The sequence below is a fragment of the Oryzias latipes genome, chromosome 15 (genome assembly GCF_053564925.1).
Source record: "Oryzias latipes strain Hd-rR chromosome 15, Olatipes_Hd-rR_3.1".
In the NCBI taxonomy this organism is placed as follows: Eukaryota; Metazoa; Chordata; class Actinopteri; order Beloniformes; family Adrianichthyidae; genus Oryzias; species Oryzias latipes.
In genome coordinates, this window is record NC_136251.1 from 25,494,465 (window position 1) to 25,521,094 (window position 26,630).

Consider the following 26,630-nt stretch of genomic DNA (forward strand, 5'->3'; position numbering starts at 1 on the left):
AGATGTAAAATAAACATCAGAGTCAAAGCTCTTTTTCCCACTCTGGTCACCAGAGGGAACCGTCTCCAGGGTACTAAATACACTACATCTCCCAGCAACCCCAGCGCACAGTTCCTGGATGCCACACACCTGACGCACTCAAGCACTGCACCGAGTCTCACTCAGTGCGAAGTATTTGTGCCACGCTGCCTGAGTTCCTGACTCCGTCTCCGACTGAAAAATCCATTCATCCACATCCCCCACAAACCTAAATCCATCATCACAAAATTGAAACTAACATTTTGTACTTTAAACTACATGGTCCAAAAATTAAACTTTTATCATTAAACTGTTATTTCATTCCACATTCACAAGTATAAATGGTTCAGTTCACAACCTAGTTGTAACGTTTTCCATCTGGACTTTTAAAGTTTTTTAACAAAATAATAGAACACATGCGAAATATGAAGCCAAAAGGCCAGAGAGTCTGCAGCCTTTAACACTTGGAGAGCCATTTAGGTCGCTTTCTTGCCAACAACAGCCCAGCAGGAGTCACAAAGTCTTCCTTTACCCTGTAGAAAAATAAGACACTGACTTGTTTTATTCCTATTATGTTTAATTATGACATCAAACATATTTTTTCAACAATGTGAAATGGTTTATAACTTTTGACAGAGGTTCACATGACTTCCTTTAAAAACAAAAGACATTCTGCACCACATAAGATCATCTCAATGCAGCAAATGTTGTAAGTAGTGTAATGTCGGCAGTGATAATAAAAGTTCATTTTACTGATTATTTTTACTGAGCTAAAAGTTAAATCAGAACTAATTAAGAGATCCCTACTATATTTTCCAACCATAAGTTGCACTTAAAATCCTTGAATATAAAAAAATTAGAAAATGTGATGCATTTAACTTATCTTGGCATTCTGGCTGTGCTCGCTGCTTACTGACCTCAAAACTGATGTTCTGTGGGAAATAGAGCTCAAAAATATTTTACAGGACTGTTAAGGATTGATGGATTGATGGAGAATAAGGGCGACCATAGTCAGCAGCACCGTCACGTGATATGTACTGCCTTTTAACTGTTTGTAAATAAGTTGAATAAAGTTTAGGTAACTTTCTTTTCATTTCTCTTTTTTTACTAATTGCCTATTTTTTTTAATTTACAGATACATTTTAAGACAAAGAATTATTTTTATTCAACCAAAGAGCCACATTGTTCTGGAGCCGCAGGTTGCAGACCTCTGCAACCATCTTTTAAAGCAACTGCGTATTTTCTTATTTATTTTTTTATCCTATTTCAGTGTTTAATAAGAAAATGTAAACCTCTGGACTGTGCTGATTTGTTGATGTGTCATTTGCACAATGTTTGCGTTGTTTTCTTGACCTATTGTAATATGTCTAGTTATCAATAAAGATTTGGGGGAGAAAAAACAAACGTGGTGACGTCCGCCGGCGTTTGCGTGGGTTTACGTCATTTTGCCGGGAATGCTGGACCACGTGTCTCCTGCCGGTCCGGCTGTAATTCACTACTCCTCATTCTGAACATATCGGGGCGGGGAGTGGGCTCGTAAGATGGCGGCGCGGTGGAGAACAGGCGAGGAAACTTTAACAGCGTGCAATATGGACCTTTCCCCTTTAGCAACACTAGACGAGGTAAATAAATATACGCTTTGAAACGATCGTGCATTTTAGAGTTGGTGAGCGCGTGCTCTGAGCGCTGCTACTAGTACATCGTGTTTGCTTGAACCAGTAGGTAGAAAAGTGACACGTGGATTCAGCCATAGGATAGCAATAAAATAAAATAAAATGCCTACATGAAATGTTTACGCGTTTGTGTTTTATACAGCAATTGGCAACGCTAAATAACTAGTATTTCATTTGACTTTTTAATTAGAAATGCGTAGGCAGCCAGTTTGACGTTTGGAGTGCTAGCTTAACAGGATTGTGATCAAGTCGGGCCGGTGGGGGAAGAGGCGCTTTCCCCGCATTTTTACCCAAACAGTCATTTGAAAATATTTACTGACAGTTGTGCATTTTTGCAGCTATATGGTTTTGTGTTTATTTAAGATACGACATGGAAGTGTGGATTTCACTTAAAAGCTAATTGATGGGGTTTATCTACATTCCTTAACACGTGGTGGTGATCTGCAACTCTAGTCAGCTTTAGTTTTGATTAAAGGCCATTACGCTGATTTTTCACGTTTCACGTTCATGTTTGGGAAATCTGACATTAAAGTTTTTGTCTAAATATGTTCAGGGTGTCTTATTGCCATACAAATGGGTTCACGTGTTAATGATTCGTGTTTAATCACGTTGGTAATTTTCGCACATGCGCAAATGGGATTCGCTCACTTTTTTGTAATGTACTTCAGAATGAACAAACGCCGACATATGTTGGTCACATCAGTTGCAATCATATAATAACTTGTTTTGCATTTTGGGGGGGGCTGAAAATTGGTATTTGTTTTGTTGTAGTCGAACACGTGGGCATTAGGGAAGAGCAAACATGTCCGCCTGCTGTCTGCATTTGGAGACACGTGGGTGTCCGAACCGGAACGCACCATTTCGTTTGAATAAACAGCATAATGTTACTCAAATCTGCAAGTTGATCATTTTATCTATTGTAACAAAGAGTTTAAAATGATTAACGTGAGATTTTACCTAAAAAATGTGTTGTTCTTCCATGGTAATCTGTTTACCACCCCAAACATGACAGATGATTTATATTGACTTTTCCTTTAGACTGACAGATTAATCTCAGGAGGAAGTCTGGATTCCATTCAAAGCTGCTTGGATCCCTCCATTCTTTCCATCTTTGAAGACACGCCGACAGTAGAGGTAAGACTAACTTACAGCATTTCAGCAGCTTGGTGTTTTGTTGCATTCTTGTTATGTTTTAATCTTTCTTTTTTGCTGTGTTCATTTAGACTAAAGACGAGGAGAGCGAGACTATGCTGCTGACGGCTTTAACGGAGATTCTTGACAATGTCGAAGATGAAAACCTGTCGCCCTTTGACACACTACCTGACTCAGAGCTGCTGTCTACTCAGAAGGGCAGAGAGCACTCTCCGGTTCGTGACCATAAATTTACTCCTAGGAAGACATTGAAAGGCCTTCCTTCCTCATGAGTTGATTTAAAATATATACAATGTTTTTTTATCTTTAACTCTTCAGCTTAGGAGAATGCTGTATCTGTCTTGCTCCCCTCAAGAGAAGGATTCACTAAATATTGCGCGACCCTTGTCGACTGGAAAGGTAGTTTCTCCATTCAGTTTTATTTGCTGAACATATTTGAAGAGTTCAAGTTTTAAACCTTTGTCTCCATTGATATGCAGAGTCTACCCAGAATGCAGGGGATTTTTGTCCAGAGGAGCGATGGGGAGGAAGAGGAGGATGGCTCAATCAATCGGAGCCCAATTATAGGAGAATCCTCATCACCTGATGGGGACTTGCCAGACTGGGAGGGGCTGACTCTCCCACTTCCCATCACTTTTCAGCAGGAAAGTGAAGGCGACCATCCACCAGTTAGTCTTGGAGACTTTGTCAGACACATGCATCCTTACTGTATGACTATATGTGTGGAGAATGAGCAGGGAGAGCACATGTTGCCAGAAGGAGGAATATTGCTTGAGGTTGTAGACAAGGGTGAAAATGGAGAACCTATTCTTGCCATCCCAAACATAGATCTTCCAATCTCAGTCCCTCTTAAGGAGACATCCTCAGAAAAGGAGCAGAGTGTTTCCGATGAAGCTGAAGAGGTGCTCACTGACAGTTCAGAGCATATAGTCGTTGATGATGAAGATGATGTGAGGCCTAACAAAGAACTGAACTTTATATGTCCGGTACCAACAAGCTCCGATACGAAGGCTGAGATCATGCTGAAGAAAGAAGCTAAAACCAAAAACCCTACGCGGAGGAAAAGGAAACTCTGTGTACAACCCAAACCTACAGAAGGACGGGTCCTTAGAAGTGGCACCGTGTGTAAAACTACCCCGGAGTCACTGAAAAAAGCTAAAAAGCTTTCTGTCAACCCTAAAGTGTCAGGGGTTCCTCCTTCATCAACTCCATCCAGCAAAGCCCGTAAAGAAATCAAACATAGTCAAACTAAAACAATAGGAAAGACCACTGCAACAGAACTGTCTGAATGTAATGAACCAGTTTCACCAGAACAAGAGAACGTTTTAAGCAATGCTGCTGAGGAAAAACAGTCCTCCGCTCCCCAAACAAATGTCCCCAAACAGCCGGTCACAGCTGCTGTGGAGACAGAAGGTTCAACAGTTCAACCCTCTGGGGCTTCTTCAGGGATCGCTGTACCTGCTTCCAACCCTGAACCTTCAGAGAACACAGGATCTGCAAGCGTGACCCCACCAGAGCCCAAACCCAAATCCCTCAGTCTGGAAGAGTATAGGCGCCTGCGACAGCAGAGGAAGCCCACTCCGGTGGAAGTCCCAGACAACAACAGCACCAAATGGCCCAGCCTTCCGGAGCCCCCCAAAGAGCTCCCTCCGATCCCCTGCCTGCTTCATTCCAACCCCAAAGACCCACGACGTCCCGGCCCACAGGCGGCGAAGAAAGACGTGGAAGAAGTCAGACCTGCCTGGCAGCCAAGAGGACCGGGTGCACCGCCCACGCCTGAAGCCCTGCTGGTTCCCCCGGCGTACATGATGTCCTCAACAAGCAAAGTTGCAGCATCTGCTCCAGCTTCCAAAACCCAGGATGTTTCTAGATTACCCCAAATGCACCCTCCTCCTGCCCCCAACTCAGTTAAGAATTCAACACAAACAAACAACCCTGTCCAGCCCGGGGTACCGTCTGTGTCTTCTGTAGAGGTTTCTACCCAGAATGCATCTTCAAAGGATGGGACGCCTTCTCCTGTTCCTTCACAGAGAAGAGAAGCTGTTGATGAACAAACCCCTAAGCTCACACAGGTCCATCCCACCCCCGTTAATGAAAACATCCGGGCTGCATCCAAGCATCCTTCCAAAAAGCCACTTGAGACCACAGCGTGTAGCGCTTTAAACAGCTCTGCAGCATCTGATGGAAAATCTCCAAAACTCCCCGCCAACAGTCCCCAAACACCTTCAGGTCTTTCAAAGCCACGCGGCGTGACTCCAATAATCCAACAACATACAAAACGCACTGCAGCAATCCTCCAAAAAGCAAACAAGTCCACCCAGGAGTTGATTGAGGCGTTTACAAGTGAAATAGGTAAGAAGGTTTATTTTAAAAATGTGTTTTAATTTTTGAGTTATCTGCCATTTAAACTTTAACCCTCAAATGTGAGTCCAAATAGTTGGATGAAAAAAGTGTATAAATCGGACTTCTTCTTTTTTTTTGTTGTTGTTGTTCTGCTGTGTTGGTTTAACCGTCAAGTGTTGTGTGTTTGTAGGGATTGAAGCTGCTGATCTGACGAGTTTACTGGAGCAGTTTGAAGAAACCCAAGGTATTTAATGTCCCAGTTTGTCCACTCTTCCCTTCAAAGAAGGGTTTTCTCTAGAACTGCAGAAAACATTGTGGGTTACCGGGTTTATTATTCGACTGAAGTTTATTAGAGCAGGGGCCTCTATCCTTTTCCAGGCCACGGACCGGTATAATGTCACTACCAACCAGCTGGTACGAGGTTAAAGAGGGCTTCCACCTTAACTTTAAAGCGTAAAGTTTACGTTCATCTTCTGTTAAATATCTGCCAGGGGTTTAAACTTTATTGGTACTTTAGATTTTGTATAGAAACTATTCAAATGTGATATCAGTTTTCCATGAACCCATGAAAGTCAAAGTGGAAGAAAAAGATTAAACGCCAACTTCAGCTTTGTCTGACCTGTAAGGTGCGACGGATAAATACAAAAAAAAAAACTTTAGCTGATCAATTATAAATATAATAATAAATGTTAATCCCCCGTTGGAGCAACTTTATTAGCAGGATTCTAGCAGCCGGTAGCTGTATATTATACTTCATTGGGGTCTGTGGGAACAACAGTTAAAACCCATATTTTCTATTTCTTGGTTCTTTGTTAGATGCAGATTTATTTTATTTTGAAGTCGAAGGCTCCTTCTGTTTCCTCACTGACTCTTTGCCAAAACAAATTCCTAATATAATATATAATATAATAATAATATATATATATTTTAACTTGGCTGTCAGCACAACTGCTTTAAGAAAATAGTGGGTGTATAATCAACATGCGATCAATATACTTAAACAGGCGTCAAGGGTGAGTCGGAAGTGAGTCCAGTAGTTTTCCAAAATAAATCGTTCTTTAGGATCAGATGGTCGGTTGCGTTTCTGTTCTCTGCGATCTGGTACCAACTGTCCCACGGACCTGTACTGTTCTGTGGCCCAGCAGTTAGGATCGCTGTATTAGAGGATCCATGTTAGACGGCCATAGTGGGTTTGGACAGAAAAGAGGGGAAACTGTAAGTTATAAACATATAGAATAAGCTCAACTGCACAGCCCAACAAAAAGTGACCTATGGAATGTTTATGATCTAAAGCTTATCTGATCTGCTTTTACGTGGGTAAGCTTTAGTGTAATATTCCCCTTTAAGGGACGCTGCTTTGTGCTTTTGTCTGCTGGGCCTCTGGAATTCTGCCATGTGTGCAAATGTATTTGACTCTCGCCCCGCTGGATCTGAGGGTTGGAAAAAACCTGGACTGGTGTGTTACAGTCTCATCGTGTAATGATGCATCTGATTTAGCTGATAGTTTCAGCAAAATGATCACTGCATAAAGCACAATTAGTGTTTATTTTTCTTCTTGTTTACTGGTGGCCCCTGTGTTCTTATGAAATGTTCCCTCTTCCTTCAGCCAAAGAGGAGCAATGTGTACCGGAGGTCTGTGGTAGAGCAGCAGCTGTAGGAAACTCGAGGTGAGTTACCCTACAGCCCCTATGCTGCTCCGAGTCGCTGGAAAATCAAAGCAGATTACTTTTTGTGTTTGTACGTGACGCAAATCTACCAAACGCCAAGACCTACCGTGAACCTCATTGTCCTTCAGCGTTTTGTCAGAGGATGTTGGAGGATTATCGTCTTCTCTGCTAATATACTAATTGCTTGCTTTGCAGCATTGAACCGGCTCCAGAGAAAACCGTTGTGGAGCGTGTGCGAGCTAATGACTTCTCCAGCATTGCAGGTAATTGGGAGTTTAATTAAAAGGACAATCAGTGGAACATTTTATGCAAATGTATGTATCTTTGTGTCTGCTGATGGCTGCTGCCTTCTCAGTGAATTCGGCTGTGAAATGGCACGGTCACTGAAGGTGAATTGTTGATGTAAAGTGTTAAAGATGAGTACATGTGATGGAGCTGTGAGGAGTATCCGAATACTCGAATATTCACCATCTGTTCCTGAATACTTGTGCCGTTTGATATAGCTGATTCAAGACCTTTATAAGTAGTGTGACCTTGTTTATCGCTGGGGTTACGTTCTGAACTTAATCTGCGATGGGTGTAATCCGTGAAGTAGAAGTAGTATCTACAAAAGGTGAATTGCGATATACAGAGGGCTCACTGTACATGTAATAGAGCTACTAGTATTTGAATATTTAAAATCTGTTCCTGGAAATTTGAGTATGAATAAACATCTGAGATTTAAAAAGTTTATAAATCTTGTAAAGTACACTGCAGACACTGTAATTATTACTCTAAAACTGCAGAATCTAGGAATTGCAGAGTATAAACTAGTGTCAGTAACAAAAGGAATGAGACCGAAGTCCAGGTAACTGAAATCGTTCTACAAAAAATGTTTTGAATACAAGTAATTAAAGTAACAAATACCTTCTTTTTTTCAAATTTGTTTTTAGATGTATAAATGATGATTAAATATATCTTCAATTTTCATAACCCAGTGAAAGGACATACATGCAGGAATCAATCAAACATATATTAAATAGTAAGAATCGTGGTTTGATCTATGAATCAATGATTTGTGAATCAATTTGCCACCTAAGTATTGATCCACATTCTTAACATGTGGAGTGTAATCTGGGTTCTCCTTTGTTCTAGCTCTGACTCCTCCAGCCACTCCCCCACACCAAATGTGGAAACCTCTGGCGCCGGTGGCTTCACTCAGAGTAGAGGGAAAGGCTGGAGAAGGCCCCAAAGTCAGCCCCTCTAAAGTTATCCAGATAGACCCCCAGCCTCTGCCGTCAGCGCGGCCCCACAGTAAACTGGTCTCTCCGGCTGCCGCCGCTGTTTCCTCTTCCCTCGCATGCATGGATCACGACTACTGCCTTCCAAACAAAGGCACTTCCTCATGGGAGCAAGGAAAGCGCTGGAATGTCAAGCAACAATCTTCTATCGTTATTCAAACCATCAAGGACCATGCTCCTTCACAAATCACTCAATGCTCCGTGGCACCGACAAATACTGTGCTTCCAACCAAACCTCAAGATGCCCCACAGACTGAGCGTCCAGGACAGAAGACCACCAAGCATGGGCCAGATGGAGGCTCTATACTGGAGACTCCAGCTGCTTCCCCCTCTCAACTCGAAGCTGAAAGTACTTATAAAATCAGGAGTCCAAGAAGCCGGCATTTAGAGAGGTCTTACCGTCGACCCGCTGCTTCTCGAACACCCAGCCCCAGATATAGCCGCAAAGAAAGAACCAGGGGCAGATCCGAGAAAAGATCTCGGTACTCTTCCAGCCCTATGTCTAGCAGCTCAGACTCCTGCTCCTCCAGATCTCGGTCTAGATCGTGCTCTCCGGCAAAGAAACGGTTTGTCCCTCTCAAATCGATTTCTTTGCTCAAACCTCATTTTAAGAAAATTATAAATTTATTTCTTGCTTTTTATCTTTAGGTACCACCACTCTGACAGTCGTTCTAGATCCTCGTCCCGCTCCTCCTCTCGGTCTTCTCGCTCCGTGTCTCCCTCTCCTCCCAGGAGGAGGAGATACTCCTATTCATCCTCTCGTTCTGGCTCCTGGAGTCGCTCCAGGTCCAGGTCTCGGTCCCCTCAGAAACAAACGCAGTGGAATAGAAGCAGAAGACTGTACAGGTACAGTCGATGAAACTCGTGTGTGTATGAATGGCATTCGTTACATGAAACTTTTATTTGTTTTAGGTGTTTTGAAGAAATAATTTAGACTGAAACTAATGACCAAAGGGTTTTGTTACAGCCCTACATACAGACCCAGACACAGCAATGTTCCAAAGGCAAATACAGAAGAAATGAAAAGGCGCAAGGAGAAAGCCATTGTACGTTCATTTACAGTCAATATCCCTGAATTCTAACAAAATTTACAAAGACAAAAGGATTTCATTGCCCTTTTTTACTTCTGTGTGTCTCTCAGGAAGAGCGACGAATTGTTTACGTTGGACGAATACGAGGAACAATGACCCAAAGAGAACTCAGGGAGCGTTTCTCTGTATTTGGCCGGATTGAGGAATGTACCCTGCACTTTAGAGATCATGGGTAAGACCATCCAGAAGAGGTTTTGAACAAAGTATGCCATTTCAGTCCATTCTGACCTCCTATATTGGAAAAAAAAATACTCCATAGGCATAAATAGCTGCACTGTCTTTGAACCTCGTTGGTCTTGTCTGTGACCATTTTGGCCAAGCAACAGTGCTAAATCAAACTGCTTGTTCATAACTGGAGCTTCTTAGAAAAAACAGCTAAGTTGCTCTTTTAAAAGCAAGTTACAACTTTGCACACATGTTAATTGTTTTTCACTGGAGGTCTGATAAAGCAAATGAACAAAGGGTTGTTTTTCTTTTTAATTGTTTTTCACAGGGACAACTACGGGTTTGTGACTTTTTTTGACACCAAGGACGCTTTTACAGCCATCGAGAACGGAAGCAAGCTGCGCAACCCTGACGAGCTTCCGTTTGATCTCTGCTTTGGTGGAAGAAGGCAGTTTTGTCAAAGCAATTATGCTGATTTAGGTTTGTATAGTTTAAACTAGCAAACTAAAAAAATGTCTTGGTGCCAGTGAGTAGATTAACTGAGGCAGGAGGTTGCATTGTATTTGTTCACCACCTGTTTGTCCCGAACACATCCATTGTTAATGTAGGTTAAATACAAATTACACACAATCTAGAGAAGGAAAAGAATGAAACATCTACGGTCAACTTTTAATTGGTACTGCAAACAACCTTTACTGAGACTCCACATAGACTCGATGCTGTGTGTTAAATTGTTTTTTAATTGTGTGCTTGTTTTTTCCCTTGTTTTTTTAGATTCAAGCAGAGACTATGAGCCGTTGCCAACAAAAGGCAAGTTGAATGCACTAGACTTTGACACTTTATTGAAGCAGGCTCAGCAGAATCTAAGGAGGTAACGGAGGACGCCTGCAGGAAGAAGCAGCCGAGACTTACCTCAGAATTCGTGGGTGGATCTGCATCTGCAAAACTTTACATTTTGCTTCATGCCTTCATTTGTTTGTTTTTTTTTTGTTTGTTTTGGAAAGCTAACCCCTTCTATTGAAGTGAAAATTTATAAAGAAACTGGTAAAAGCATGAAAAAAAAGTAAAAGCAAAATTCTGTTTTTCTTTTCTATTATTTAAATGTACAATTGTGGAAAATTGTATGGAAAGAATCATGAAAGGGTTAATTTCTAATTTACCTTATTTGGGAAATGATGCGACACATTGAAATGTCCCAGAAGTCTAAATAAATATGTTTTATCAAACAAATTGTGATTTTTGTGTTTTGTTTTTACAAGATTGTAGGTATTAAGCAAAAGTCTTTAATGTTTTTAATCTACCAGAATATATATACATTTAACTTTCTTTACTTTGAAAGGATTTAAAGGGAGAATATACTGTCAGTGTACCTTCTTACATATTTCTTTATTTCAACTTTTGTTTTATCACAAATTTCTAAAAGGATTAGAACGACAGGCTAACTTGAACAAACTTGCCAACTTTTTTTTTTAAATACATATATATTTTTAAAAGTTGGGTAGAAATATTTATAAGCCGTACACAGCTATTGTTTTATAGTGTAACATATTACATATTTGAAACAATATTTTTTCAGCCAGCTGCTTTTAGTTTGTAAATTGTATATTTTTCATGGATATAAATCATTTTTGCATTGAACCCTTATAGAATTTAATTGAAGTGATTTGTTTTTGCATTAGTTTAACAATATACATGCATGTGTGCTGAACATTTATGGTATATTTGGTATATATATATATATATATATATATATATATATATATATATATATATATATATATATATATATATATATATATAAAATAAATTAATTCCTCATTGGCGTTAAAACTCCAGCTGTTGCAGTGACGAGCACGAAGGAAGCTGCAGCCAAAATATGTATTTCTGCTCTTTTAGGAACAACAAATCTTGATTTTACTATGGGTTATGTTCGCTTTGTCCAATTTTTACGTGTCGCGATTTGCCAATTGGGATAACCGGTTCAGTACACATTTCACGTAAGTTGCGATCATATTTTCGTTTAATACGAATCATAAGCTGATTAGCAAAACAGCAAATTAAGTTTGAATCCACGCGAAACAGCCATGTGTTTAATATTTAAAATTTCCTGTGTTTTGTTTTGTCACACTAATCCGGTCCTGACCGGTTTGCTCCGGTTCTCTGAGCATGCGCACTCGGTGTAAACAGGAAGAACCAACGCAAAAAGTAGGGCAAATTTACCATACAGAAGAGAATGGTCGAGTGCAAACACACGAAGGTTTTCTTATTCTCTACGTAATTTATTTGCAATATGTGATTTACCATCTGGAGGGAAATTTTATTGGTGTTTGCAGAAAGCAGAGACCGGATTTTTCTTTTTTGGAAAAGCGATTCTTTTTTTTCTCTCGTAGCGTTAACGCGCCGTGACGCGTTTTATTTTATGATCCGGGTTTTACTCGGTGGGCTTGTTAGCTAACCCTGTCGGGAACAACATTTCAGAGGATTTAGTCGGAAATTTTCGTTTTTTTTGTGTCGAAAGATAACGTGAACCATGGTCCATAAAGAAAAACCAGTGGATACTCAACAACTAGTTGTTGAAAGCAGCCCCAGCCCAGTCTCCGGAGAGCCCTGCGTGGAGGCCCCAGGCCCGGTGGAAGACTCCGGCGAGGTGGAGTCGACGGGTCACCGAAAATTCATCAGCGGTGTCGTGGAAGGTAGGGTAGAAGACATAGTTTTCGAGAACTTTCGATATTCCTAGTCGTTTTTTTAAGTGTTAAATACATTATAAGTCCTTCATTTGATGGTGTAGCATCTTTTTCTGAAACGCTTACATGACGTTTAACATTTTATTTTGAAAGTACTATTGAAATGTTTGTTTTTGCTTTTTTTTATTCTGTATACACGTTGTCCCAAATAGAAGCAGTGTTTGCATTTTTTGGAAGAAATTAGGGCGACAAAAATGTTTTCACTCGCTTCTGACTATACTGACAAAAAAAGCAGGGTTTTGTTTTAAAAATGTATATAATATTTTTTTCTGAAATTATCATTTATTTTATGCATTTTCAAAATTATATCCTATGTGTTACGCCCAACAGCTGCGGTTTTTTTTTTGCTAATGTATTATGATATATCTTATTGGCTCTAGTAGATAATAATCTTTCTTTACACAAAATGCTTTCATAAGTGTCTATTTTATGCTACTGGTGAGCAGATAGCACTAAAATGTAATCTATCACGACCTTACTGCATGATGCTTTAATTCTTGTTACCGTATGCAGGCTTTTATGGCCGCCCATGGACAATGGAACAGAGGAAAGAGCTGTTCAGAAGGTAATTAGGCTTACAAATTACAGCAGGGGGATGTGGAATGTGATTCTGACTGACGCCAACCCTGTAATTCACAGGCAGCAGAAATGGGGTCTGAACACATACCTTTATGCACCAAAAGATGACTACAAACACAGAATGTTCTGGAGAGAGCTGTATTCGGTGGAAGAAGCAGGTAATCTTTTCAGATTCAATCCTTTTCCGATACTTGTGTGGAGCTGATAAGGCATTCGGCTTTTTCTTAGCATGCATGGATTCTGTAATGTTTTATTATGATGTAGACTTGTTTGTTTATTTGTTTTCCCAACTGTTTTGCAGAACAACTCATGACCTTAATTGCTGCTGCAAAGGAGCATGGAATTGAGTTCATTTATGCCATTTCTCCTGGGTTAGACATCACCTTTTCTAACCAGAAAGAAGTTTCTGCTCTCAAGAGAAAACTCGATCAGGTATTAGAATATTTTGTGTAAGACTAAAGCTTTCACAGATCTCTCCAGGTCAGTATTCAAACAAATTTCAATCCCTCCTTCTTTCCTTTAGGTTACTCATTTTGGCTGCAAGTCATTTGCCTTACTTTTTGATGACATTGACCACAATATGTGCCCTGCTGATAAAGAAGTCTTCAGCTCCTTTGCACATGCTCAGGTTTCCATCACCAATGAAATCTACCAGTACCTGGGAGAGCCTGAAACCTTCCTTTTTTGCCCCACAGGTATTTCCTATTACCATCTATTCTTTCTATGCCGTAATTATTTGGTTTGCTGACTTGTTTATTTATTGTCTGCCTTTAAAGAGTACTGTGGAACATTCTGCTACCCAAATGTCCCCCAGTCGCCCTACCTGCACACAGTGGGTGAGAAACTACTCCCCAGCATAGATGTGTTATGGACAGGTAAGTCTGAGGTACCAGGAGGATTTCAACACTTTGAATTTAAATTTAAACACCCAAAATCACTTCATGTTCTGCGTGTAGGTCCCAAAGTGGTCTCCAAAGATATTCCTGTGGAGTCGATTGAGGAGGTGTCGAAAATCCTTAGACGGGCCCCAGTCATCTGGGACAATATTCATGCTAATGATTATGACCAGAAGAGGCTCTTCTTGGGTCCATATAAGGGTCGCTCCACAGAGCTCATTCCGAGACTGAAGGGAGTCCTCACCAACCCCAACTGCGAGTTTGAAACCAACTTTGTGGCCATTCACACTCTAGCCACCTGGTACAAGTCAAATATGAACGGAGTTCGCAAAGATGTGGTCATGAGTAAGTCTTAAACTTTTAAGAGGTTTATTAAAGCAGGATTGAACAAGGTCAAGCTGTCGTATCAACGCCTTTAATTGATTGTCTTTCTAAATGTCGCCGTGAATCAGCTGACGGCGAGGAGAGCACCGTGTCCATCCAGATCAAGTTGGAGAATGAAGGAAGTGATGAGGAGCTGGAGACAGACGTGCTTTACAGCCCACAGATCGCTCTAAAACTGGCTCTTACTGAGTGGCTTTCAGAGTTTCGTGTCCCTCACCAGTACAACAGTAAGAGCAACCTCAGTGTTTTCTTCTTCTTTTTTCAGTTGAACAAAAACAACTCAGCGCTGACCATTTACACTTTCAGGTCGACAGGTTCCCCAGAGTGGTGCCAAAAGCACAACCATCGATGTGACATCCATGACAGCTCCAGCTCTTTGCTCATCCACATCGGTCACATCTGTATTTCAACAGCCCATAATGTCACCTGCAATCCCCCCCCTTTGCTTGGACCCACTTCCACTCCCGATTACAAAAGCCCCCCAAGAGGTAGAGTTTTGTTGTTGCTGTTCCACAAAGCTATGAACTCATGGGCATCTGAGTGTTAACTCTGTGTTTACTGTAGGTGGATGTTGAAAAGAAGGACTCGGATGAGGAGCCAATGGAGATGGTTGTTGAGAAGCTGGACGAACCAGAGCCAGAAGTTGATCCAGAGAGCAAACATGCTGGTCCCATCCTGAATGACAAGATGGCTGAAGACCTAAAGCCTATGGACACTGACAAAGAGGGTCTTGTAGAGACCAAGTCCCCCGAAGAGTCAATCCAGGAGGATTCTGGGAGTGACATCGCCCCCATGCAGACAGACGATCTGCTCAAACAGGTGCTGTAAACAATCGTGAATTCCTTTTTAAAATATATATATATATATATTTGGATATTAGATGTTTTTGTGACCCTGTGAATAACTTTTGTTTTCAGGATGTATTTGTGCCCGGACCCAACGAGAAGCCGCTGTTCATCGCAGAGCCGCTCTCACTTGATGACCTGTGCTTGCTGGCAGAGCTCTTCTACCTGCCTTATGAACATGGACCCAAAGCCATGCAGATGTTGAAGGAGTTCAACTGGCTAAGAGCCAACAGCAGTGTTGTCAGTGTGAACTGCAAAAGGAAGGAAAGCGAGAAGGTATGTGTAGTATTTTAAAGTGGATTAAAATAATCTCACGAGGCAGCATAAACAGCTGGTGGTGTGGCAGAAAACAAAATGGTGGGTGTGCACTATCCACACTGTCCATTGGGTGGTGTGGTTGCAGATGAAGTGTGTTCAGTTCAGCCATCTTTTCTAAGTTTAGATTCCTTCCAATTCTTTCACACCAACATTTTACCCCAACTTTGTTTTATAAAACAGTTGTATAACAGTTTGTCACTTTTTAATGAAAAAAAAAACTTTCATAAATCTGTTGGTGAATTGAAAAGAAAAATGGCCCCTTTGTTCTCTCTAGGTTTCTGAATGGCAGTCGCGTGCACAGAAGTTTGAGGACATGTGCTGCTCCGTCATTGAGATGTTTACCCGACTGTCGAACATCGCCAACCGCACCATCCTGTACGACCTCTACCCTTACATTTGGGACATCAAGAGCATCATTTCTATGGTCAAGTCTTTTGTCCTGTGGTTAGGTACGTAAGACAGACAACACAGGTCTCTGCCTCCTTAGCTTAGCCTCTGACTCTATATATAAATCGTTTTCTGCACCTCAGATCAACAGTTTAGAAAAATAAAATAGATTATATGCGATTTAGCTGCATGACTTTTAATAGCAGTCACTTAATTGAAAAATTATTTTACCAGTAACATTCATGATCAGAGATGCCGCAGCATCACTTGTGCACATCATGCACCAATTGGCTAAAACTTTTTAAAAGTTAGAAGTTTATAGATCAGCTTACTTCAGGTTAATTAGAATTACAATTTTAACATGCTTTCTTTCTTTTATTTATTTTTGCTCGGACTGAATGCCGTTTGCATTGCTACCATGTTAAATAAATGTAAGAATAAAAAAAAAAGGTTAGCGTTCCATTGAATTTTGGCCTGTGTGGAAAATCTCCCAGCAGGGTTGCTGCTGCTTGCTGTGTATCCAGTAACTTCCCTGCTGCATTCCAACATAGAAACACTCGCTTCCATTCCTCTCCTAGTGGGGATGGGTGCCCACACGCCCTAGCGCGCATGCGAGCTTGGAGAGCAAGTTCATGTACTCACTGTGGAAGGCCATTCTGGTGCATAAATGCTCTGCTTGTTGAAGTATGCAAACAAATGATATATTGCAACCGATGGCTAAAATACTTTTTGAAGAGAAAAACAAGAAGTACTCAATATGCATCAGGGTAAAATGCCATCATTTTTTAAGGAAGGCGTTTGTCTTTCTGTGGTTTCGGTCGCATTACTCATAAGATGGTAAGCCGTGATGCATTTTGAGCTTTGCGAGGACACTTCCACGCTTTCTGGGGTGTTGTTTGGACTTGAACAGAGCACCAGCATGGCCTGTAGGTTACTCCCTGTAACCCAGTTTCATTCACAGGTTTCTATCATGTCCAGCTATATGGTAAAGCTGAGGTCTCAGCCAACAATTTTGTACGCAGCAGGCAGCAAACCCACACTTAAAATAACATCTACATAGAACCATTGGCCTCATTTTTGGTCTGTTTTGTTTAAAAGCTGCAGTGTCAAAAAATTCTAAATTATAACTTTTAGACACAAGCTTTTTTTTATTTAAATCTGCCCTCTAAATGAAAGCTTTTCAGGCGGCAATTAGTCACTTCCCTGGTTATTTTTTGAAAACACTTACTAATGACTATTTTCTATTGTTTTCTCCCTTCATTATGTACAGATGGAAGAATCCACAGTACAAGTTTCTACTGCTATTGGATCGACAGTGGCCGATGTATGCACAGTGCAGGCGTCCCCCTTTTTATGTGTTCAGATTTTATCTATAATTTTTTTGTTTTTTTAATGCGTTTTTGTAAACGTAAGAGCGGCAGCAGGCCTCCGGATGAAGTCACTTCTCGCGCGGCGATTTAGGTTTGAATTCCAAGTGTTAACGTGTAAATTTCTTTCTTTGGCAGCATAACTCTAACATGTTTTTTTTTCTATCAGTAGGCTAATAGAAAGGCCTAAACCAGCCTGATGCACCTACACATAGGAACTTGTGCTTGGCTCTGAATCTTACAGCATTGCAAAACAAATATGTGTTTGTTTTATGAAAAGTGAGCTCTCTGTGGCACACTGGCTGGACAAAGACAAGATAAAAATCCAGCATGATAAAGATCAATTTAGCTTATGTGGTGTACTTTATTGATTGTACCCGCCATGCTCAGTCCCTTCATGTGGGTGCATCTGCCAGCTGTGTGTCCAGTTTTCCGCTGGAACTGTTTTAGTCATCAGTGTGAGATTGATGTGTTAAGCAGGGTTAAATGTCCTGCACGCGCGCAGCATTTGTCTGGTCACATGACAGGGTTTCCTTTCAACCAGGTCTGACTTTAGTTTGCAGCAGTACTGTTGGTTACCAGCTCCAATAGCCCTGCCTGCTTTCCGTGTCTTTTTGCCCCTTTGGTGTTTCCTTTCTGGTTTGCCTCGATTGTGGCTATTGTTGTTAAGCTGCAAGGCCATTAAACTGTGATAAGATATACCACATTTACTTTTCCCTGGTTTTTATGCTCCCCATCATGTGACAAGGCAGATAAAATGAGAATGTGACTTCAGACGGGGGTGCTTCGATCAGTGGGGCGATGGCAGCTAAAGCTTTCTGGTGAGGTCTTTGGTTGCCATGGTTTTTTATTATCTTTGGAGTATTTTTGTCAGAAGTACTGAGGGATTATTGGTGGAGCGGTAGATGGAGAAGCTTGATGATGGTTGTGAAATATCCAGGCTTTTTAAAAAAAACGGCTCACAGCTAAGTAAAGTGGTCCTTCTGGAGCTCTTACAGAAAATACCCCATACATGAGATTTAGGTGCCTGAGCCCCAACATAGAAACTACCGTAGTTATTATTGACTGTTTCACATTCAGACCTTTTGATGTTTTAATGATTCAACCAACGAAATAATAGTGTTGCTTTTAGATACACATTGCCCCTCCATTCCCATTTCCCCACTTTTTTCATCTCTATCAGAGAGCCCCCACTCTGTGGTAACAATGTCCGCTTGGCTGTGCTCCTAACAGGGTGTCGTAGTCAGTCCTCAGCACAGTTCCTTAGAGGAGACCAAGAGCCCTGGGCCTTTAGGGGAGGTCTAGCAGGAGAGTTCCAGGTATCTAATGCACTGAAATACCAGCGATCAAAAAAAAAAAAAAGTGCTGTGAGAAAGACGATTCTGGAAAATATGTGCAGGTTGAAGTGGTTTGGTCTGTCAAAGGTGGGCTGATTGTGACGGCTAGCTTCCCAGTATTCAAAGTAAGACTTTAAAAGAAAAAAGGTTTTGTCCTTTGTTTAACTTTGAATTACTGTCTGACTGCCAGAGTAAAATGGATGACATGGAAGTGATCTTGTCAAAATGACACGCATCATAATTTCACTTTCTTTCAGCCACTGCACAAGGAGATGCTGCTTTTCCCTGGCGCATGCGGCGCAAGCGAGCATGGCGAGGTTTTGTTTTCATGACACCTCATTTCTTTGCAGGAAAACACAGCGCACAAATTGCCAAGCCATCTCTTTGCGAGCGCGCATGCGAGCATCGCAGCAGCGGCAGCGTGAACGCAAGCGCTTTGGGAAAGGGGATAACTCCAGGATTAAACACAACACTTCAGCCTAAAACTGAGTTTTACCACCAAACTGAAATGCAAATTAGACATAATTGATTCACTGAGCCCGTTTGTGATTTTTACCCTGGTTTTTTCCTGGAGTCTTCTCTGCATTTCTGCGCCAGCATCATTATTTTTCTCAACAGGAGGTTCTGCGCAGCGAATTATTGCGATGCCTTAAAAAAACAGGGAAAGGAGCATCTCCTTCAGCAAGTGAACCTTCGTCAGACCAAAAAACATTGCCTCGTGATGTTTTAAAAGCTATTCGTGTTTGTTTTGCCATGTATCTGCAAAAAAAAAAAAAAGAGGAAACAGATGTATTTGCTTTTGTTGTCCACTGTCAGATCAACAAGGAACCCATTGAATGCATCGATTTCTCAACAGTTTTTGATGCTCCAGAGCTTTTTATTGTAGCTTCTGTAGTTCCTTTTGAGTTGATAGTGGCTCAACCTAACAAATACACAGCTCAGCCAAAGCAAAGCCATGACTCCTCTTCATCAAACTAAATTTGTCTGTTTTGAAACCTGCAGAGATTGTTGCCAATAGAAGCGGCAAACGATCTTTTCTACCAACCGCCACCATCCCTGCCAACTTCCAAAATTTACACTATCAGGCCATATTATCCCAAAGATGAGGTAAGTTGTTTATTCAACTGTAAACATGAATTTATGTTGTTCAGATGGATTTTAAAAGATGATTCCATAGCAGATGATAGAACTTGTTACAGAAATCAGTGGAAAATATTTGTTCTTGGAAGCTACAATAACAGCTGTGTCTGTTTCCATCAAAGACTGCAGTTTATAAAATCTGTAAGGAAATGTACTGTGAAGGAATGGAGGATGAACTGTTCTCCCAGGAGGATCCTGACCTCATAGGAGACAGGTAAATATTCCAAAGATGGATGCTTCAAACCCACCAGACGTCTCAAATGGAGCTGAATCGCTGCTTTTGGTTTGTAGGTTGGTCGGAGGCCTGCTAACGCTGAGCTCAGACTACGGTTTCGTGCTGGAGGATGAAGCTGGGATTTGCGGTTATGCCGTCGGCACAGTAGATGTGAAGCCCTTCATCAAGAAGTGCAAACTGAGCTGGCTTCCCTTCATGCAGGAAAAATACAACAAACCAGACTGTGAAAAAGATCTCACCGAGGCTGAAGTATGATCTCATCTTTGTCCCCTAACTTTCTCTGATCCATTTTCTCCTCATGTGAAATGATAAATTGTTTCTGTCTGTAGAAGATGATGCTGAGTTTCCACGAGGAGGAGGATGGTCTTCCAGACTCTTTTCTGTCCAACTTTCCTTCTCTCATCAAAGTGGACATTCACGCCAAAGTCACAGACCCCAGCGTGGCCAAGAGCATGATGGGATGTTTACTGTCTTCACTTAAAGCTAACGGTGAGCGACAGAGTCTCACGATTAAATTCAATGTAAACCTGATCAGAAGCATTATAATCATCGATCTGTTGTGTTTTTTGTTTTTGTTTTTTGTTCTCAGGTTCTCGCGGAGCGTTTTGTAAGGTTCGTCAGACTGATAAGAGAATGTTGGACTTCTATAGTAAGCTGGGATGCTTCGAGGTGGCCAAAATGGAAGGATTTCCCAAAGACATCATCATTATGGGCCGGAGCCTTTGAGAACCCTTTTTGATACTGAAGAGGGCGACACCCGAGTGTTCGCCTCATTCGCAGACGATACTTTACTCTACTTTGTTTGCCATGTGAGCTTTCTCCACATGTTCCTTTAAGGATTTGTTTAACGAAGCACATCTGTCGAGCACAGGTTCCCCAAGCCACCCTTGGATGTTACAGCCCATTTGGATTCAAAGAGTTGCAGTCACTCCATTGACAACATAGACGTGGGCTCCTTAGGCATTGCTTTATTTCCCACGAGGTTGATGTCTGCAGTGTTTCCACGACCGTTTGCTTAAGATGCTCCAACACGTTCTTCCGTAGTTTTCCTTCATCTACAGAAACAAATACAGGATACTGGTGGAACATGAGCGTTTGCCGGCGGAAAATGGATCTGAGGGCAACGCTGATCGGTTCTGAATGTGCACTTGAGATTTTGGACACTTCAAAGAACGCGTGCGGCTTACCACTAAAGGAAGGTAGAGGCTTAGGAGGTTCATAGTTCTAGATGTCTAGAAAGCAGTAAAAATGTTCCAGGGGGTCTCAGTATAATTCCTCCATTTTTATGTTGTTTTTTTCGTTTTTTTTTTTTTTTTTGAAAATAATGCAGTTGCCTTTTTGGTTTGTGCCTTGTTTAAAAGTTGTTGATCATGTTTTATTTTTCAGTAGAATCTTCAATCAGATCTAAAATATTGCTTAGAAGTTTGCAACTGTATTTTCTTCTGTGAAAATGTGCACCACTGAACATTAAAAATGTTGGTCAGTTTTTTTTTTTTTTTGTTTTTTTTTTTAAATTTACTTTGCCTTTATTTCCTCTCATCTTGTAGGACCAAAACATTCTGATCAATATTTTAGCTGTATATTGGCAACAGTTCATGTATTAAAGTTGTAATCCCAATCTCCCAGTATCAAAACACTTTGAAGTTGAAGCCTCACTGGTAAATTGCAGGAAACTCTCAAATGAATGTTCAGTTCTAGCGGTGCACGCATTTAATCCATCAAAGGGAAATTACACTCTGGCTTTTCAGCTGCACAGATTTGGAGCCTTTTCCTTTATTCCAGTCTGTCCATTGAAGACTTTCTACTCCCTCGGTTCTCATTTGCTTTTGTAAATCCATCATTTAAGGTTGACGGCTGTCTTCTGTTAGTATCCTACGGATCAGTAGCTGCTCTTCGGTGGCCGTCTGTAAATGTGATGTTTTAAACTGTGCGTTCATAAAGTGCATGAGTTGTGTTGGATCTGCTGTGATGGCTCATTAGAATATTACCACCTCGAGGAGCATGCCACCTATACAGCTATGATCAGGAACCTGTTGTGCTCAGACAGTCTGTCAGTCAGCGTGGAATAGGTTTAAATCTTTCAAATCTGGCTTGCCTTCTGTTTGTAAACAGTCCTTTTTACTAACTCTCCATCTACGCCGCTGTGCTGCCTGTCGGCATCAAGTCTCTTAAGCGTCTAGTTAGTTCTTGTACAGTTTCCCAGTTATAGGCGGTTTGATTTTAGAGTTTGCCGATGCTAGAGCTTTCTCTTCTGTCGACGACAAGAGGAAGGGCTCCAAATGTACATACAGCGTTTAGGGTTGGAGTCGTTGAAGTTTGAGTAATTATTGTAAACTTTCTATGTAAGACGTATAACAAAAAACAATAAATGAGAAAAAGTAAACACTTGTGTGGTTTTGTGTTTTCATACTCAACTGGTTCCAAACACACCAAAACTATTGAATTAAGCTTACATTTAGATAACTCTTTGTTATATTCATAAAGAAATAAACTTTTGTTAGCACAAATAACAACACGTTTAACATAAAAGCTTTGTAATATTAAGAAATTGTGTGAAATGCAGATAATAGGAGTTAATTTACAGCTAGTGATTATCCTACAAGTTATATTCAAAACAAGATTAACTGTTAATTGATTTTCTTATTTATTGTTCTTATACACTGTTTATATATATATTATACCTTTTTAGACTTATTTTGTAAATAACTTTTTACATGTATTATATGTAGGTCACTTTAAAATACTTAAATCCTATTTTTATTTGTTTATTCAGATTTCTTCCTCAGTTTCCTTTTAAATATCTATTAAAAATACAAATTAACAGACAAAAAAACTGGAACCCAACACTTACCTTCAAAAAATGTAATGTAAAATAAAGATAAATATGTAATGAATATGTTTTTTGTTTTAAGTGAGTCTAAAATCATTTTAGACTCACTTAAAACAAAAAACATATTTATGTCCATATAAAATGGACATAAAATTCAACTGGACCGCCTCCTTCTTAAATGACTCCCGATTGGTTCGTTCCGGGCGCGTAGTGATGACGAATCACGCGCGTCTATTCTCTGCGACTCACGTTGATTTTCGTTCAGGATTTGGTTGGCCATAAAAATCCTGAAGGAAAACTTTTTTAGTTTGAAAAGATGTCTTTCTCTGAAGATGAATCACTGCATGTCGCATCAGCTGGTCAATCGAAGCTGGAAAGTTACTTGTTCAGTAAGCGAAGTGTTTGTTTGATTTAACAGTACATCTCTGGCGGCGCCCACGTGGGGTTCGCTCGCCTAAATCATGAGTGCTCAGGTCAGTGCTGTTTGTTGTTACTCCACGTCTGACATTTTTTTTAATTTTCTTTTTTCACAGGTTGTGAATTGTCATCCAAAGTGCCCTCCTATAGTTTCCACGATGATGAAGAGGAGGATTTGGAACATTTTCTTGAGCTTAGAACAGTATGTTCTGTTTTGTTTCCTTCTTTATTTGTTTTCTGGTCTTCTCTGCTATTGCTAACCGCTCCTTTTTGTAGGTTTGCCTCGGAGAAGGTGCTAAGGAGGAGAGCAATGTCGTGGAGGTAACCGCCATGAACCACCTGGGAAAGAATGTTTCAGTGCCGATCGCCAATCTGAACATAAAGTGCCTTCCTATGGTATGTTTTCGGTAATGAGTGAGTGGTTCATAATGACTGGCAAAAGCACGCTGCTTTGAGTTCATTTCTGTCTTTTTAGATGAGTTTGGGAGAGTTTGAACTCAAAGCCCCAGTCACCATCAGACTCAAAGCTGGATCAGGGCCTGTCGTCATCAGCGGCCTGCACCTTATTGGTAAATCTAAACCTTATTTCCCAGTTTCCCCCTTAATTATTAACCGTAAATAAGTTGCAAATGTTAATTAGCTATTATATTAATTAAAATTTAAGGACAAAAGTTTGTTGTTTTTTTTTACAGTTTATTAGCAACGTTTGCGGTTTAAGAATAATCATTCCAGGTGTTTGTGGCTGAGTATGCATGCATGCACATGTTTATTTCTAGGCCTGCACAAAAAATTGCAAATTTATAGTCATCGCAATACCAAGCTGTGCAATAAGCGTATCGCAACAGATGGTGAAAATTGTGATCAATGGTTACCTTTAACGTGCCAAAACAAGCTTATGGCAGCTTGAAATGAATCTCCTTATGCATTGTGCCAATCGGATGGACGCATTCACCTTGTTGGCCAATCAGATGGAACTCCTTAATGTTAGATGTTGGCCTGTAGACTAGGGTCAACTTATTTAAATTAAACTGTTGCAGTGAAATGGAAATTATGTTTTTGGTTGTTTTGTTATTTGTTCATGTATCGCAAGTTATGTCGTCATCACGATTCTGATCACTAATTTTGCAAATCGTGGGTTTTCCTGCCATCGTGCAACCCAATTTATTTCTCTTTTTTCCAAATTGTAACACATTGTTTAGTAAATATGCTGTGTTTGAGGAAAACTGATTCAGACCAGATATTGTCTTAGTTATTTTGAAAACCCTTCAGCTCCGAGGTTTTGATCTTTTGATCTCATCAGCTTCACAGGAGGAAGACTCTGACATGTCTGAAGAGGAGGAAACAGAGGAGGAAGATGAGGATGAAGAAGAGTTGCCTGCCATTAAACCTGCAAAGAAGAAGCAGTAGTCAGAAACCTTGAACTTCTAGATTAAAAACAAATGGCTAACTTTTTTATACGAAACGTTACATGTTACAGCTTCTTCCGCACAGCCGTGATCGTGGCGATGCTGCAGAAGGACCTGCTGCAGGTCCAGGTCCAGTTACCTGGTTTTATAATCAGACTGTCATAATGCTGTTCCACCAGCAGATCCTGGCAACGTTTAATGATGAAAACATTGTAATTAAACGTCAAAATGACGTCAACTTGTCTTATACAATCGATTTATATGCAGTTCATTAAAAGTAGTTAACTATGTTTTTAAGTCTTTCTGACATTCTTGTTTATATGTGTATTTGTTGGTGCATGACGGAAATAAAAAGAAATAACTGAACAAGTTTAAAGAAGTTACAAAAAACACAAATTATGGAAGTCACCTGCATTTAAGGGGAACTTTGTGTTCACAGTATTAGGAAACATTGTTGTAGTTCCAACAAAAAATCTAGCAAATGAGTGTGCTGGAAGAACCCATTGAATTAAAAACCTCTTCCTGGGTTTTAACTTCTTTTGACTTGTTGCTAAAAAAAAAGTCAACTTTTCCTATCCAACCTGTTTGAAAGGATGCCACAAATTGACGTCTTTGAGACAAATGTTAATTTTGTATTTGATACCAAAAATGTGACAATAAAAGACAATCTTAAAAAAAGTTTCATGTTCAGAGTTTAAGATGACTAAGTTTTCCAAAGTTAAAAACAAAACACATAAGCCAAACATTTTTTTAGTTTTCTGATATGTCACACTAATGAAAATACTAAAGGAAACATGCAGATTTCAGTCAAAAATGTACTCTTCAAGAGTAAATGGTGAAAAATTGCAGGATACATTTTCATTTTTTAATTTCGTTTATCTATAGACATGAAGGCGTGTCAAGCAGCTTGTCAGGACTTTAGGATTTATGTGCTAAGTTTTAAATATAACTGATGTGGTCCTGAGGTATTTTGTATCCATTTTTCTGGTTTCAACACTTTTTTTTAACGTGTGCACTTTTGTCTGGCAACTATTTAATTTCAATTTCCTATATTTCATGTATTATTTTTAGTCATAGGTCCTAAAACGCAGAGACAAGAACTTTGTGAATGTCATTGAACCTGTTACAATGACAGTAAACATCTTACTGATTGGTAACAGAAACATTTAAGATGAAGAGCAAAAATTGCGTTAGAATGGATTTGAGCTGCCGAGAATTAAACTCAAGCACCGCCCCAAATTATTGACCTTAACTCGCATCTGATTCTCACGCAGTGCATGTGACAAAGTGAATCTACTCTGGGAGATCTTTCAAGGCACGAAGCTTGTGAGCAACTTTGTGCAGCAGCTGGACCCATGACCAGTCTCTCAAGAAGCTGCTGGACAGAAACCTGATCCTACTTTTGGCAAAAAACTTCCAACAGATTGAACAATGTTTCTTCTTTTGCACTTCCCAGACACAGAATAACCCTTAGAGCAAATACTTCCTGCTTACTGTACTTAAGGCAGCTTGGAGGCAATCTTTTCATTTCACTGCTGTGAAACAGAGGTGAATAAACTCAAAAACATCCACTAAAGTTAACTGCTGGCGCACTGCAAACCACCAATAATGGATAACTATGCAGTGATATCAGTTGAGGCTTTCTGAAGGCAGATGTGGTTAGATCAGATTACCGTGAATCATCTACACTCACTGCCTTACCATCTGCCCTGTGCAATCTAAAGCGGAGGCAGATCTTGGTGGGGCAGCTTTCAAGACTTCAGTGAACGCACGTTTTAAAGCTGATTTTATGTGAGAAGGCCCACAAATGTTTAGCTTTGCTTAGACCATCGCCATCATTTAGAAGAGATATTTTGGGGGGAAAGTTTTCATCAAACTGAAGTTTGTTTCAAAGTTTTGTCCCCATTGTGATCACCATCAATCATAGCTTGGAGAGATGCAGGAAAAGAAAAGAAATTCTCATCAATCAAACCCAAAACAGGTGTTTCAAGCAACTCTTTTAAAGGAGACTTTGTCCATTTAAGGTTTTTGTGACTAAATGTCAGTAAGAAACCACCTTGTGCTCTAACAGCGTCACATTGCCAGCTTCAGTTTTTGAAACGAGCTCACTTGCGCTCTTGGTGACGGTTTTCCAGCCTCTCCCACGCCTGATTAAAAAAAAAAACTCAAACTACGTTCACTGAGGGCAGGTGCTGCTTGTTTTCTGACTCACAAACCACATCCAGCTGCTGTATGGAGTGCTGAGTGGGAGTTTTGGGAACCTTTGCCCTGCTTTTATCGGGTATAAATATCAGGATTTTATGGTCTTGCATCTGTGGGGTGCTTAGCTGTCTGTCCACTGCAGTGCATGATCTGT

General features: G+C 40.4%; 3 protein-coding genes and 1 non-coding gene across 5 annotated transcripts; all 4 read left to right on the forward strand.

The window, feature by feature from the left end:
- The first annotated feature begins 1,430 nt into the window (after positions 1 to 1,430).
- Positions 1,431 to 10,619, forward strand: pprc1 (PPARG related coactivator 1). The gene is made up of 14 exons (XM_023963298.2): positions 1,431 to 1,640; positions 2,730 to 2,825; positions 2,915 to 3,058; positions 3,162 to 3,242; positions 3,323 to 5,195; positions 5,377 to 5,430; positions 6,793 to 6,853; positions 7,049 to 7,116; positions 7,988 to 8,699; positions 8,782 to 8,979; positions 9,101 to 9,179; positions 9,275 to 9,396; positions 9,718 to 9,869; positions 10,164 to 10,619. The coding sequence occupies exons 1-14, from the start codon at positions 1,560 to 1,562 to the stop codon at positions 10,262 to 10,264; spliced, it is 3,822 nt and encodes a 1,273-aa protein (XP_023819066.1). The 5' UTR covers positions 1,431 to 1,559; the 3' UTR covers positions 10,265 to 10,619.
- On the forward strand, positions 9,494 to 9,631 carry LOC111948859 (small nucleolar RNA SNORA50). The gene has a single exon (XR_002874857.1). It is a non-coding gene; the product is annotated as a small nucleolar RNA SNORA50 (small nucleolar RNA).
- Positions 10,620 to 11,546: 927 nt separating the features above from the next.
- On the forward strand, positions 11,547 to 22,004 carry oga (O-GlcNAcase). Of its 2 annotated transcripts, XM_011484480.4 has the most exons (19): positions 11,551 to 12,082; positions 12,647 to 12,698; positions 12,773 to 12,870; positions 13,014 to 13,144; positions 13,236 to 13,407; positions 13,489 to 13,587; positions 13,669 to 13,953; positions 14,061 to 14,219; positions 14,299 to 14,480; positions 14,557 to 14,811; positions 14,910 to 15,113; positions 15,430 to 15,604; positions 16,813 to 16,866; positions 18,143 to 18,228; positions 19,249 to 19,353; positions 19,509 to 19,600; positions 19,678 to 19,870; positions 19,951 to 20,110; positions 20,211 to 22,004. In XM_011484480.4, exons 1-19 carry the CDS (start codon positions 11,920 to 11,922, stop codon positions 20,345 to 20,347), a joined length of 2,802 nt encoding a protein of 933 aa, XP_011482782.1. In that variant the 5' UTR covers positions 11,551 to 11,919; the 3' UTR covers positions 20,348 to 22,004. The 2 variants fall into 2 exon arrangements, with proteins under 2 accessions (XP_011482783.1, XP_011482782.1); XM_011484481.4 differs by lacking the exon at positions 16,813 to 16,866 and having other exon boundaries at positions 11,547 to 12,082.
- Positions 22,005 to 22,653: 649 nt separating this feature from the next.
- On the forward strand, positions 22,654 to 24,643 carry npm3 (nucleophosmin/nucleoplasmin, 3). Its single transcript, XM_011484482.4, has 5 exons — positions 22,654 to 22,840; positions 22,985 to 23,070; positions 23,145 to 23,264; positions 23,344 to 23,437; positions 24,169 to 24,643. The coding sequence occupies exons 1-5, from the start codon at positions 22,768 to 22,770 to the stop codon at positions 24,273 to 24,275; spliced, it is 480 nt and encodes a 159-aa protein (XP_011482784.1). The 5' UTR covers positions 22,654 to 22,767; the 3' UTR covers positions 24,276 to 24,643.
- Positions 24,644 to 26,630: the final 1,987 nt, after the last annotated feature.

What these genes read in the sequence shown, in the direction of transcription:
- pprc1 (XM_023963298.2), top strand. Translation starts at nt 1,560, where the DNA reads ATGGCGGCGCGGTGGAGAACAGGCGAGGAAACTTTAACAGCGTGCAAT. An exon ending in AAGACACGCCGACAGTAGAG is followed by an intron (nt 2,826 to 2,914) that starts GTAAGACTAACT and finishes GTGTTCATTTAG; the next exon opens with ACTAAAGACGAGGAGAGCGA. An exon ending in TGACTTCTCCAGCATTGCAG is followed by an intron (nt 7,117 to 7,987) that starts GTAATTGGGAGT and finishes CCTTTGTTCTAG; the next exon opens with CTCTGACTCCTCCAGCCACT.
- oga (XM_011484480.4), top strand. Translation starts at nt 11,920, where the DNA reads ATGGTCCATAAAGAAAAACCAGTGGATACTCAACAACTAGTTGTTGAA. An exon ending in CATAGATGTGTTATGGACAG is followed by an intron (nt 13,588 to 13,668) that starts GTAAGTCTGAGG and finishes TTCTGCGTGTAG; the next exon opens with GTCCCAAAGTGGTCTCCAAA. An exon ending in AAGATCTCACCGAGGCTGAA is followed by an intron (nt 19,871 to 19,950) that starts GTATGATCTCAT and finishes TTCTGTCTGTAG; the next exon opens with AAGATGATGCTGAGTTTCCA.
- npm3 (XM_011484482.4), top strand. Translation starts at nt 22,768, where the DNA reads ATGTCTTTCTCTGAAGATGAATCACTGCATGTCGCATCAGCTGGTCAA. An exon ending in GCTGGAAAGTTACTTGTTCA is followed by an intron (nt 22,841 to 22,984) that starts GTAAGCGAAGTG and finishes CTTTTTTCACAG; the next exon opens with GTTGTGAATTGTCATCCAAA. An exon ending in ATTTTCTTGAGCTTAGAACA is followed by an intron (nt 23,071 to 23,144) that starts GTATGTTCTGTT and finishes TCCTTTTTGTAG; the next exon opens with GTTTGCCTCGGAGAAGGTGC.